The 14,797-nt window shown below is 38.2% G+C and overlaps 2 protein-coding genes across 2 annotated transcripts; both read right to left on the bottom strand.

Annotated features, from left to right (window-relative positions):
* Positions 1 to 5,051: 5,051 nt before the first annotated feature.
* On the bottom strand, positions 5,052 to 6,854 carry LOC135077849 (thyrotroph embryonic factor-like). The gene has a single exon (XM_063972385.1). The coding sequence runs from the start codon at positions 6,624 to 6,626 to the stop codon at positions 5,880 to 5,882; it is 747 nt and encodes a 248-aa protein (XP_063828455.1). The 5' UTR covers positions 6,627 to 6,854; the 3' UTR covers positions 5,052 to 5,879.
* A 7,086-nt stretch (positions 6,855 to 13,940) lies between these two features.
* LOC135078321 (transcription factor VBP-like) lies at positions 13,941 to 14,600 on the bottom strand. Its single transcript, XM_063972920.1, has one exon. It carries the CDS (start codon positions 14,598 to 14,600, stop codon positions 13,941 to 13,943), a length of 660 nt encoding a protein of 219 aa, XP_063828990.1.
* Between the last annotated feature and the right edge of the window lie 197 nt (positions 14,601 to 14,797).

Here is a 14,797-nt window from a genome sequence, read left to right as displayed (position 1 = left end):
TGGTCTAATTGATCCCAGAGGTGAGCCCAAAGTGAGGTCTTTTTTCAAGTTTTTCAAGTCACATTTATTGTATATGTTAATCGTTTATTAGGAAATTAAATGTGTTTTTCTTTAAGGATATTTATTGGGCTTTCAAATAACACCAATATTGTTGGGGAACCATGATTGTGTCAGTAGAAACGAGTTTTCCTGTAAAACGTAGGTGGGCCGATTTTTGTGATGACCAGTGTAGATTAAGTGCTTCGTATTTTAATAAAATTATTACCTGACTAGGTTAAAAAGGTGTACAATGTTATTTTGGAGATAACTTGCTTCCATAGAGAGAGATGCTAAGTAATGCGCTGAGTTCGAAACTCAGTGTCGCATTAGAAATTCACACACACAAAGAAATCAAATATGTGCTCATTATCCACTCTGGTATTAGTATTTAACGTTCGAATAATCTTTAGTACTATGCAAGCAATGTAAACTGTTTACATTATGACGTCGCTGCTGTCATCATTGCTTTCACAAGCAATATGTTCTGTTTTTGGGCATATTGTTGCGACACCGGCTCAAGGCTCAAGGGGGCGGCTCTTGTCACATCTCCCTTTAGTTTCTGTGATCTGTGCTTGCTTCTAAATTGATGTCAATTAAATATTCCTTAGAGCTTTTGATTTAAATTATTTTTTTTATTTTGACACGTGTTTGAAAAATCAAGGTCAGATTGCAAGAAAACGTAACATTGCAACTCGATTGTAAAGTCTGTATTCGTTCCTAGGATTCCCCTAATACCATCAAATTAAAGAGAATTCAAGAGAGTGCAGTTTCCCATCTCATGCTTAGGGGCCACGGTTTAAAATAGCGTGGTTGCATAGAGCCTACAACGGGCAATCACGTGCGCTGCTCATACCAATTTTCGATACAAAAGCAAGTGTTGGCGCCCCTCACGAGTTTTAGCGGAGTGCCATATGGTAGCGGGAGTAGACTTAAGGGAAATCTATGCTTCTCCGACGGCCAGTTGTATGTAGCATGCTCCAGAGTATGCGCACAATTCTGGTCAACGCTAGGGATGGATAAGTGTCGCTGTCGCTGGCGACAGGGTCTTCTTGTTCAGGGTTCATGGCGTAGGTCTCAGGCAAAATGAAATGCACTCGTAGAAATTAATAAACTCAGTATATTCACGAGAATAATTACACACAGCACTAGAGTCGTATCGGAACTGAGTGAACCAACGGTTTTGCGATAGGAACGTCCGACCCGAGTGATAGTTGAACACAGACTGCCTAGTACTGCTGTGCTGTACTGTAAAGTTTCATCAAAATCTGTTCAGTAGTTTTTGCGTGAAAGAGTAACAAACATCCAGACATCCATTCAAACTTTCGTATTTATAATATTAGTAAGACTAGTAAGAAGTAAGATAGATGAAATATTTTAGTTTTTGTTTAATAATAATAATTATTATTTATTTATTTATTTCTTAGCTCTGTCTGATAATGGATCTGGAGGAGTTGCAATGGCCACCTCCATTGCAACTCCGTAACAAAACAATAGAACCCCATGGAGTTTGGGCTTGTGTGATTCGCCTTGACGAATACTTCGTCCCTAAATGATATCCAGGGCCCGATGATAGAGCTGTAAGAGGGCATTTTTTTCACTATGTGACTGTCTTTATTTTGTACTTAATATATATTTTACATAATAATATTATACCTATTCGTGTTTCATTATTATTAATCGAAATATAAAAATTTTTGAAAGATTGTTACATAAACTCTATTAAAATTTTAAATTAATTTATCAAGTTTTAATACCTTATTCTACCTTAATATTAATAACTTATATCAAGTCTTAATACGGTCACGGCTCAAGATTTTTTTGTCCATTTCGGCGTTCTTTTTACTCTTTTTACGTTGCGTTGACAGTTTGTACCTAAATTCGCGCGGAACTTTTTTGTGAAATGGCTCTTAAGGTTTTTCAATAGATATGCATATTGTTTGTTTGTCTAAAAAAGACCACTGGGCTTTTCTATTCACCTTTCAACAGAATAGTTGAAATCTGAATATGAATATTTATGGTGGTTAATGGTTTACTGTAACCTACCTGGTGTCACAGATTAGTTTTTTGCCGGGACTATGCCCGCTTAGATTCCAATCAGCCGAGGTTTTTTATCTACGTCCAACGATAAAAAAAATATGTCCGAATCGCAAACTTTTTTCCAAATTATTTAATGTAAAATATTTCATTTACACTACATGAAATTGCATTCTTGAAAAAGTTATGTCAGGAAAGAATAATTAGTTATTTTGAATAAAAATATCACTTATGAAGAAGTCTGCATGTCTGGCAGAACTTAAGGCTTTCTCAGAAAAATATAATTTCCAAAACTAATCCTTCGCACGCAGTCTCCTACTGCGTAATATTGGTTTGGGATTAAACATTTATAATAACTTGTTATTTGTTATAACCAAACTGTATTGTAAGTAGCTGAATCGACAATTGCGAACGGAGAAAACTGCACAATGGTTCCCTGCTTTTATCAATGTACTGATAAACTTGTGTTTTTTTAGAACTCCTTACACAAATATGATTTACGACGTTTCCTAGGAAGGCACAATGTACCGGTGGCTCAACTCTTGCCCATTGTCATTCAAAACTTGCAGTATATTTTGAGCTCTATGCCATTGTAATAAGTGGGATGAGAGCGGTCAAAAAATAATTTTAGATCTGTCCGTCATCTGTGGACAATGCCCACTATTAGCGGATTATAACCCGCAAAAAGAGCAGGTATGGTCCATAATTTGCACTTGCAAAGTATAAGCGGTGGAGGTTTTCTTCGTCATTTAATTTGTTAAGTAGGTAAGAAGGATCTATTTCAAATTGGCCACTTTAGTCTTTCCTTTAGTGCCTAACAGGGACCCCATGGCTTGACCATTTCACTTGAGTTGACTCTCTCTCACCGTTGCTCTATGACATTCATTGATGGTCAGCCATGGTACTTTTTCAGGATAATAGTAAGAAACCAGGCTACATATCGATTAGATATTGTCTTTTTCTTGCCCATTATTTTCTTATTTCATCTCCTAAGAATTGCAGCTGTTTTTGAAAAGTAAAATTAGTTAAATGCACGTAAGATAGAAGTCCGGCCATCGAATCACAAAAATAACTCGAGAACCTTTCGTTATTTTCAAAGGTATTATTTAAACGCATTTTAGTTACTAGTGACAAGCCCATATAAAATACTTGTCATATCTAAGCGCAGCTAGTTTAAACGCTATCAGACTAAAACTTGTCCCAAACCAAACTTCGTTAGCAGATGCAAAAGCCTTTCGTCCCACGGGACAGTCTCATCCAAAACAACGCCGCTGGTCACCACAAACGTGACTTACCGACCAACATTGCGTTTGTTATTTTACTGGTTACCCAAATAATTTCAACTCCTGAAATCTGGTTTGGCTTCTTAGAAAATATTCAATTGTCATGGATGTGAAAGAGCCTAAATAAACATCAAGCTAATTTATTATTTATGAGATAAATGGTAACTGGAAGCAAGATTATCTTCCAGCGCTAATTTCGGCTGTTATTTGTAGAAATTACCCGCGATGAATCGGTTCGGACACTTTGATTCTTAGTACGATCAATTATTTAAATATCCTTTATCTATTCGAATTGTGCCTGAGTGTATTTCAGTTGCAATAAATATTATATCAGTTAAAAGTTAGAGAAAAAAGTTCTCGTTGGAACATAAGCAATACTTGGTGTTTTAAAATTTAATTACAGTGCTATATTGCCTAAATGGTTGTGTAGGATATGAAATTGAACCTACGTTTACCTAAACATAGAAACTGGATTAGTGATTAGTGAACTAGAAGCTTAGACTACAGATAAATAGCGAACAAGTACCTAACTTAGCAATCCGCTTACATTTCATTTTCCCTAAATATCTAAATTGAGTCTAAACTCTCAATTTTTTTCAACATTTCCTATACCACTTGCAATGGGCTCACAGCGGGCGACGTCAATCACACATCACATCCCGCTATCTCGCGCCTGCGCATCAAATCGCGCCCTCGAGCCTTCAATGCGCTGACACAATCGGTGTTACGGCAACGCCTCACAAATGCTGCAATTGTTGCAAACAATTTCATTTAACGCAAATCCACGCCTAACTGTATTCTTTTAGAGCTATCGAACACAATGCATGCTCATTTTTCTGCAGTTTCTGCAACCCTTTTGGATTAATTTTTAGGGTTGCGTTGAAAAATTGCGAGACCAACATGTTCCCAGACTCTAGGCAAATGTCTATAACACAGCTTTATTGATCTGCATTAAACCCATGTTATAAACTGTGCTAGGTAACTTTGTTTAGGTATTGGTATGATATCGTAAATGTCACGTATTTTCTGAAAATAGACTTTATAGGGCTTTTACAAATTGTAATAACATTTTCATACTATACATACCTAGATATCGCCAGACTTCGCTCTATTTATGTTTAAGTATCGTAGATCCTGACAGTACCGGTACTGTCAGGATCTAAAGCCCGGGCTTTATTCGGAACCTCATATCAATCATGACTGTGTGCACTTGGCAGCTTCTGAAAAGTGCTTTACAATTTCACAATTTATAAAAATGGATCGTGTGTACTTCACTTAAAGTTTGATTTTGTTTATCTTTGTTTGTAACCGCAGATAATGCTATCCAAAGCTGAAGGCTGTATCTGATCGGTGGATAATCCGTGACTCTACATTGTGAAGTTTATCACCTGCGGATTTGTGAACGCCTAACGGTATCACGAACCAGTCTCTTCCTAGTTTTATCAATGGAATTTATGAAGAAAAGGCCTAAATAGTTTAATCGGAGATAAATCTATCGCCTATCCTCTGTTTAGCCTCATGATTCGCGCATCTAGCGTAGCTAGAAGAAGCGTAAAGAATATTTTAACAATTTTTTTTTTCAAATTTTCGTATAGCTTAGGCCCGGTTTTCCACCAATGCCGAGTAGAGCGGAGCAGAGCGGAGAAAATGTCGGGCCGTCAAATTTTTCTAAGAATTTGACAGCTGCGGCGGCGCGGCTCGGAGCCGAGAGGAGAAGTGAAAATAATTAAATCTGATTGGTTATTCAAAACACTTCTCCGCTCCGCTTTGGTGGAAACCGAGCCTTACGCTGTAACTTTTTCACTATATTAGTTTACTATAACAGCGTTAAGCTCTTTTCAGTTTCAGCTCATAATTTTCCTTGAGTTTCGGTAAATAAATATGACTTGATTGAATCGAATCTTTGAACGTAATGTATCCATAAATTACTTAATTCTAAAATGTATTACCTAACTGGAAAGTGAATAGGTACTACTGCTCTATGGTTTTATAATATCAGTGTTACTGAAAAAAATATTTATCTAAGTGTAACTTTATGTGAGTAACTGACTAAACCTAAATGTCTGAGGCAGGTCAGGAATTACCAACCACTTTCTGATACATAAGTTTGTATTACTTAATTATACTTTTATTTTTATGATTATTATAGTGTTTGTGTAGTGTAGTGTGAGATGTGTAGCAAATATGTTGATTGGATTAATTATTTATGAAAAGCAATGGGTAAATGAAAAATATTTATATTTTTAAGTGAAATTGTATTTATTTACAATTTACATGATCAGCTTCCTAGACTAGATTTACCTTATAACTATTTTATAGACTTAATTCTAAATACCTAATTACATGTACCCCTTTGGTACCAAGTACTTAAGTACTAATACATCAGTCTTTATAAATTAAATTGCACAATATCAATATCAATTAATTATACATTGCAAAAACTTATTACCTCTACGGTATTATCAAAAATATTACAACTATTGAGATTGCACAAGTCATGAGTAGTTTAGGTATACAAAAGTCTTAACATAAGCAAAGCGCTTGACATCGACTGCAAGCTTTAGACGCCAATTTTGCTTTCAAATTGGCAACTTCGTTCTTGAGGAACGACACTTTCAGAGCCAAGTGGATCTCCCTCATCTTCCTCCGGTCCCTGCTCTGCTTGGCTGCGTAGTTATTCCTCTCGCGCTGCTTCCTATACGCGTCGTTGGCCGAGTCTTGGTTGGTGGACCGCACAGCTCGACGCATCCTTGGGTTGTTCCCAAGAAGTGATCCACCATTCTTCTCCGCCATAGCCCTCAGCGCATCCCTTTCGAATGCCTGGAAGTCGGGATCGTCTGACAGCGCGTCCACATCCATACACAGACGTTTCGAATTCGCTAACGGTGATTCAGGCGGCGACGGCGGTCGAGCTGGGTAGTTCCCGTACTGTGGACTGCCAGAAACTGGCGGCACTGGTGCTTCATAGCTGGAACAGGTGCTGCCGCCTGATATCGGTGATATCTGAGTTTGGGGCACCACGAAGTCATGTCCAGACACCGGCGACGGATGGGTTGGCGGCACCAAATAGTCACGAGTGTAATAGTAGCCACTGTAGTATGCTGGATGTCCAGCAGGCACCGTCGGATACGAGTGATATCCATATCCGTACACTGCAGGTGGAGCTGCACTTTCGATGCTCGGAGGCACCTCGGGCTCCGGTTCCTTCTTCACTTCGGTTTTACTGAGATCCAAAGCGACGTCGTCAGCGTACGGTGTCCACAGTGCCATGGTAGCAAGGAATTGCGTATGTCCGTCTCGAAGCGCAAGATGCGAGTAACTAAAGCTTCACTTGCCCAAGCGTCTCTCGGTTAGTTGGGGGCGTGGCTTATCTCGAGGGGTGGGTTTACCCCCGCCGGCTCCCTAACAAAGGGTTAGTCCGCTACCTGCACCCCGTTAACGGGACCGCAATAGATAAGAATGACCACGAGTCACTGTTGACATTTGCAATTTCCTTACCAAAATTGCAATCTAGACTTGTTTTTATTTAGGACCTTTGACAAGCTTACGTCTGCTAACGTCGGTATCGAAACAAATTTTAAATAATACTGTCAATGCGGAGCTTATAAATATACCAATACCCACTTAGAAATTACATATTTTGTTTACTTACATGTAATTAACGATCGGCGTAATGAGTTTGTTTGTGAAGTTGGTCTCATCCTTAAAGCTTTAAAACAAACATGAAAATATAACACGAATCAACATTAAGAGATTGCTAACGGTTGAAAAATTATCTTAGGGATCATTTCACCATGCCATATGGCATATTCCCAGAAACCATATTACACAATTAAATGTCCGTTTCCTAATAAGTACGGAAAGGACAACTCTGGATGGGTGACCATGTTTAGTATATAAAAACATGTGGAATTAGAACCTTCGTGCATTGGTTTAAGAGCTAGATCATTTACCGTGGCATGTGTAGGTAATGATGCGAATGTCCAGTCCAGTACAGTCATTGAATGAAGTCGTCGATGCGTTATTAACGATGCAACTGTCGCTATGACGGATCTATTCGGCGCATTGTACCCCAGTGCAACTTCCGGAGATTTGGAGTAACTCTTTACTGTGACCAATAATGATGTCACGGTGGTCTGCCATAATGTTATTCTGTTATAAGGAGCCGGATTTCGTTATTGATACTGTATTGAGACGGATCTTCTTGAGTACAACTCGGAAGATGGAGCGACATTGTCCGACATGAATATCAAAATGATGACAATCGCTTCAAATAACGTCATTATTATTACATGTAGAGAAGAGTTATTATAAAAAGATGAATAATAGCAACCCAAAAGTTTCAATTAACTAAACCGCTTAAAAGGGAAGATACCTAAATAATTAGTATGCTCAATTTAGCCCTATTAATGTATTAACATTTTAATTGTTAATTTTTACCGTACTAAATAAAACTCATAAAACTCATATCATACTCAAAATTTCAAACTCAAGTTTAAATAAATCATAAACAAAATAGGTTTACTAATACATAGTTATACCTACCTAAATCTAGAATCTAGCATAGGTTTAGTAATAACAAACGGCAAAGAAACAACACCTGCGCCTGAGTGAATGGACAGCCCTGTCATAAAACTGGGACCTTTCAGATTACTGTCTCCAAAGACGCAGTCATGCGGGCTCATTATTCATATTTCGTTACTTCAATACCTTTTCCCAAATGCGCAAACTCAGTGCTCCTAATAAACAATAGACGGGCCCAGGCGCAGGTAGATAGCGGCGGCCGGCGCGTGCTTCTGAAGTCGCGGTAAAACACTCATAAAGAACTGATAACAATGCCACTGTGCAATAAAACTCGCCCAAAAAGGATTACATTCAAAACAGATTAACAGTTAGGGAATTCTACGGGAGCTTATTGTGTGCAGCGATAGTGAAATAAAGGAAATTTTAATCCCTGCAATAAAATGTTCGTTAAATGCTATTTTAAGACCACTTCAGTGTTTTGGGCTTTGTCTAGGGGCCATCCATAAAGTACGTCACACGAATTTCGTGATTTTTTGACCCCCCCTCCGTCCTTGTCACAGGTGGTCACATTTCTGAGACCCCCCCCTCCCTAGTGTGACGTCACATGTTTTGCAATTTCACATCGAAAAATTATTAAATTAACAGCAGTTCCGAAATTAGTTTTATTTCCATTTAAATTAAGTAAATTTTTTTATGAAATCAACTTTACATAAAATATTTAAAACAATTGAAATGTGATGTCACGAAACTTAGGACCCCTCCCACCCCTTGTCACACCATGTCACACTTTGTCAACCCCCTCCCCCCCTCTTTACGTGTGACGTACTTTATGGATGACCCCCTAGTTTTATAGCAGGATGACATTCATTAGCAGCCTAGTCCACATTTGTTAGCACTAAGTACTCACGTCTATTCTGGAAACTTCTAAGATAAGTTGTTAGCATTGATAATTACATTATTATCTACTGGCTCTTTATAAAATGTAATAGAATTTATTATCTACTGGCTCTTTATAAAATGTAATAGAATAGGTATATAAACCGTCACTTCTAGAGTTCCTACACTGATTGTGCCTAAACAATTTTATCACTTGTCCGTTCCTATTTTGTTTGGCGATATAAATAAAGTCAAAATTAATAAATATGGAATACCTAGGTACTAACCGAAAAGAAAGGTCTCTAAAGTAAATTCTAAATCCGGTCTGAGTCAATGCAATGAAAATTAATGTTAAATGACCTAACCGAACCGACCGTTTAGGGAGGAACCGTTGTAAATCAACACTCAACAAAAAAGTATGGTTCCTTTACCTTACTACTTTTGATATGAGAATAGAAACTTGTAATTTTTTTATGTAACGATTCGCTAGTGACCTTTTTGGGCGTTTATGCGCTAGTGATACTTGACAGTTATTACCGTTAAGTGTTATTAAACGTCTCAGTAAATATTTTGAACCTAACTGATTTAGGATAATAATTTGGGCCAGTTCAATGGTGAGTAGAAACAGCTCAAGAAATTATATTGTCGGTCTGTTTTTCAATTTTTACCAATATGAGCAAGGCAGTCATAATATTCTAAGATTTTGTTTACTATAGTAAAAATTCTCACTGAATAACTATTAAATTGCTATTTCCTGGACCACCAAATGCAGTTGATGTCACATCGACTTTATTGTTGACAAATCGATTGATCAATCAGTCTGGCACTTAGGTAACGGTACACCCAGTGTGGCGCTTACATAAAGGCGGGCGATTCAATAGGTATTTGTGGGGAGGGTGCGCCCGCGCATCCCACGTCTCTGAACATAGATTGATGAAGTGCGATCTGACCACACGCAAGATTATTGCGATTATTACAAATTTTATTAAATGCAGGAGTTACGTAGCTTTGCCCTATTTCAGAACAGAGCTTAAAGCTCAAATAAATTGCAAGCATAGATTGAGGCTTTTGATTTGTGGAACCAGATTTTAACTGATATTGAATCGAATTTAAATCGATGTTTTTTGTATACGGATCGATAAAGTTATTAAGAATAAACTTTATGGTTTTGTTTTTCCCCCATTTTGAAAATTACGCTAGTACGAGTAGGTAAAAAGCACACGACGTGTTCGCAGATTTATGATTTGTTACAGTTTTTCGATATTTTATGTTGTCTCGATTTGATTAATTACAAGCTATACCTATTTCGGACCTACTACTTATAAATGTCTTGAAAAGGGTCTGCATCACAGGTTTACTATAGTGAACCCATTTAAATACATTTCTTTGCTGACGATTCTGTTTTTTTTTTTCTATGAACTTTTGGCCAAGTCTTTTGCCTGTTGTAAGCCGTTATAGGCCTATTTATCATATTTCTAGGATAGTGACGAAATATTTAAGTTAAAGATGACGTAGGTGGTCAGTTAAAATCCCGTTGTGAGTTGTGTCTCGCCTTCAAAAAGCAGTTTCGCAAGCCTTAGAAAAAAGCCAACAATATGCAAATAGCATCGCATTTCTGCACATTGTCTCTGACATTTGCTACGGATTATAATACAAAAGGGTTCCTTGCCTTTCCTATAAACAATGCGGGCGTCTGGAACGATTCGCAAGGCAACGGTACCCGGAACAAAAGCGTCGCCATTTCTCGCCGATATGCAATCCCTTGGAGGACACCCCAAACAAAGAACCCTTTCTTTTCACTGCGAGCAAAGTTTTAGGAAGTTGTGCGTAAATTGGGCTTAATTTTATTGCACTGGACCTGTATCTGAGGAATTCATAATACTTTTACTACGTGTGGTATTTTTTGATGTTTTAGTAACGGTACTTCGGGTAGGTAGCTGCCTGAGTGATAGATACTTTTATCCCACATTAAAACATTTGACTGGCGACTGCTGTGCAATGTAAGATTTAACATACAGTTATACCTACACAAAAATGCAAAGTGCACAGGACATATTTGTAGGTATTTTAGTTTACTAATTACTGTATTTGATTGAAAAAGAGGCTGACAAAGGTGACCGAGTTTCTTCCGCCACTTCTTCTCAGCACCCAGCCCATATTATGTTGTCCCGAAGTGCCCTGGAAAGGGTCCATGTACTGAATAAACTATTTAATTTCATTGCACTCGTATGATTATAAAAAACATCAGCGCGTTAGCAAAAAGCTTTAATTTTTTCTAATTTCAATTTCATTACAGGCCAAGAGCTTCCTCGTTGTGGAAAAAAAAATTGCTTCAATTTTTTTGTTTATTATGGTAGCTCATCCACTTCACCGTTCTTTTGATACAATAATAGCAATAGGCCAAAGGTCTCAAGTGTGTGACCCCGCAATATATTGTGCATGTTTTTGTGAAGCTGCCAACAATAGCTGAACATAAAGTTGTGCAACGCCCTTTTTAAAACGACCCTACGGGGCGAGGGGCGGTGTCTTTGTATTTTCAACCAATAGAAGTGAGATTATAAAAAGCTGCTATGTAGAGCTTTTTTATTTCACATATGAAACTAATATGATTGAATACGTGATCGATCCTTATCGATTTCAGTCTAATCTATTCATCGTCATCAATAAATTATAAGTTTTACTTAATAATATAAGTACTTAATTAAGTAGGTATGTGTTTTTAAGCAGTCTTTAACTCCCATAATAACAATGCAAAAGTAACTTCGTCTGTCTCTAAGTTTTTCACATTTAAATCACTGAATCGATTTAGAGGTATAGAAATAGTTTGATACCCAGAAATAAAATGGAATAATTTTCATCCAGTTTTTTAAAGGATGACGCGTGATAAAGTGTTTCTATGGGATACCTAAATTCACTCTTATTTATATCGTACAAAATTGTCACGGAACTAAAAGTGCGGGGTCTATCTCGGCCCAGGAGCCCCCATCACCCTCGGAATTGGAAGGGTTACGTATTAATTGACTGACGCGAACGCACCCCTGCGCAACACAGGCACCCCACGACAGAGTTATGTAACGTAACTAACTTATCGATCGCTAGATAATATTGCACACTCTTATTTCGTCTTTTCTTCGTCTATCAAATTTATAGGCTGATTTTTCAACCATCGGACAACTTTTAACTGACAGTTTCAGCATGGCTAATATGTCAAAATACCAAGTATTCTTCAGTAAGAAGATATCTGACGATTTAAAAATCAGGCCCAAAACAACTGAACTTAGAACCCTAATAACATACTTTACGAACCGCAATATGCGTCTCCAGTTCTCCACTCGTATTAATTAGTACGGACTTTCATTACTTGACCAAATATTATGGTGTGGTACTATTTATTTCCTTAATTAATTAATGTTACCTACTACGGCCCAGATCTTTTAAACGTAACTACAATGCAAGAAAACATAGAAAATTCTATGTGATCTGCAGTTATGCAGAAAGATTTGCATCGGCCGCTCCGCTACATCTGACATGACGTAGATGTCACTGTAGATTTTTTCCCACAGCTGCGAAAGATATCAGTGGGTCTAGACAAAGTGCAATTATAATCGCAAACCAGTCGAAAAGTGGTCGAAAAGCCCCTTTTTTGTATGGAATTTGACGGATTCGATTTTCGATTCGATCAAAAAGTGCGTTTTGTCTAGGGGGGCAGATCTATTGTAATATCATTTTGGGCACGAGAGCTGTCGTGTGCACAATCATAATAATCCTTTTGCAGGTGCAGTAGAACCCGTTGTTTTTATAGCATGCCGCGCGGACGGAGCCGCGTGCCAATGTTGTCTTTGTGACTAGGAATATGAGATGTGACAGATATTGCGGAGAAAGAAAAACTTTGTGGAAGCTTTGAAACTAAATATTTTTGGTGCGCACGCGTAGTGAAGATCAATTTCATCATCATAAGCCGGTCCTTAGTCTGTAATTTACCGAATCAAAGAATCATAATAAATGATACCTATTTAGTTTCCAGCTGAGCAGACATATCATAGAAACTCGTTACCATTGAAACAAACAAACGTTCATGAAAATGGATAGATTTAATCGTTTAACATTGCGAGAATCGAACCCGCTACCAGAATATTAATAATTATTATTACCTCAACCCGCTACTCTTAATGGTATTAAAGTAAATCTATGTCTAGACTCAGATCACATAGTTATGTGCCAACTTCTAGATAGGAACATAAAATTAACGCCATTTCTTCGATTACAATCATTTATTATTAAAAAATATTATGGTATTAGATCGCAGAAGTTAGTAATTTCGCTACGAGTATGTAAGGTGGCATACACGGTGGGCGCGGTCTGCGCACACGCCTCCAACACACACACTCGTCGCGAATCGCTACGGCTACGCGGCTACGACGCTACGATACCGCTACGACGCTACACGGTGTTTTAGGGGTTTTTCAGTCATTAGATGATTGATGATCTAATCCGAAATCCGTGAAAACTCGTACAAATTAAAACAATACTACTGCTGCTTCTAATCGACATTTACGGATTCGGTTAAGATGCAGTTATCGATCTAACGATAGCCAGATATCCATTAGCGTAAGTATATGAATTACGTGATCGAAACAATTTTAAATTAGTTACATTAACAAGATCTTTTTTATATGAACTTAGCTATGTAAATTTCGTTTTCATAGATGATAATACTAATTGATTTTTTATTTTATTTTAATAGACATGTAGGTAGGTATTATGCTCATAAAATAAAACAGAAAGAATTTTTATCAATTAATTTATTTACAATACATTTTTAGTAATTTCTACAAACTCACAAAAGATACATTTTTCGTTGAAAAATATTTACTTAATATCACAATATTGTAACATTATTTCCACACCAATTTTATGGGCATATGTATCAATTAAAATTAACAATAATTTACTAAATCTTAATTTTACATGTATTGTAAGTTATTTTACCCGTAACATTTTCAAATGCGACTTAATACGACTAGAAATTCATTCTGCGACATCGTTATTAATTTAAAATTTACTTCGCTAATCGCTTACATTACAAACATTGCACAAAACCAATTTCATACGAGTAAAATCAATTCATCTTACACTTAAAATTACATCCACTACAAAAGTTTATCCATTTCAGCACTCGCACACTTATTGACAGCGACCACAAACCCCGGCGGCCAGACGCGCTCTCAAATCCGCCATTTTCTTCTTCAAGAAAGTTACTTGAAAAGCCAAGCGAACTTCCCTCAGCTTCCTTCTGTCCCTGCTCTGTTTCGCGGCATAGTTGTTCCTTTCGCGCTGCTTTCTGTACGAGTCGTCAGCCGTTTGATTTGTCTGCACAACCCTGCGCATGCGAGGATTGTTACCGAGAAGTGAACCTCCATTCTTCTCAGCCATAGCGCGTAAGGCGTCCCTCTCGAAAGCCTGATACTCTGCGTCGTCATCCAAAGATTCGAGATCGTACAGCTCAGGCGACTGAGGCGGCGATGGCCCTGAACTTATAGACTTCTGGCGGTACGCTTGAGGAGACCAAGGAGTACCGACGGATTCCGGTGAAATCTGAGCTGATGGGACACTGTACGCTGCCGGCGGCTCCGGATAGTTAGCGTAGTATGGAATGGAATTCACTGTCACTGGCAGCGGCTGCGGTGAGACCGGGAACTGATGATACACGTACTCGTTGTAGACCGGCGAAGTGTTAGTCACGGGCACTTTTTCCAGGACCGGCGACGCCGGTTCCGCCTTGATAACGGGTGCGCGACTCAAGTCTAAAGCGGTTTCTTGAACGTACGGCGTCCAGAGAGCCATTGTCGCAAACTTGTCAACGGGAGATGCAATTCGCGTAAACCGTAAGGAAGGATTGAAGCACTGTTGCAAAGCTTGCCCAAGCGTCCTGCACGAAGGGGCGGGGCCTCGAGTGGTGGGGATGCAGCGTGCCCATTGCAACGGTGCCCAAAGGGTTGTTTGTTACCTGCTACGCATTAACGGGATTTCGCAAAATGACG

Source organism: Ostrinia nubilalis, chromosome 14, assembly GCF_963855985.1.
Source record: "Ostrinia nubilalis chromosome 14, ilOstNubi1.1, whole genome shotgun sequence".
NCBI classification, from domain to species: domain Eukaryota; kingdom Metazoa; phylum Arthropoda; class Insecta; order Lepidoptera; family Crambidae; genus Ostrinia; species Ostrinia nubilalis.
This window is presented reverse-complemented; position numbering and strand designations above follow the sequence as displayed.

Coding starts and splice junctions, on each gene's coding strand:
- LOC135078321 (XM_063972920.1), bottom strand. CDS start 14,600: ATGGCTCTCTGGACGCCGTACGTTCAAGAAACCGCTTTAGACTTGAGT.
- LOC135077849 (XM_063972385.1), bottom strand. CDS start 6,626: ATGGCACTGTGGACACCGTACGCTGACGACGTCGCTTTGGATCTCAGT.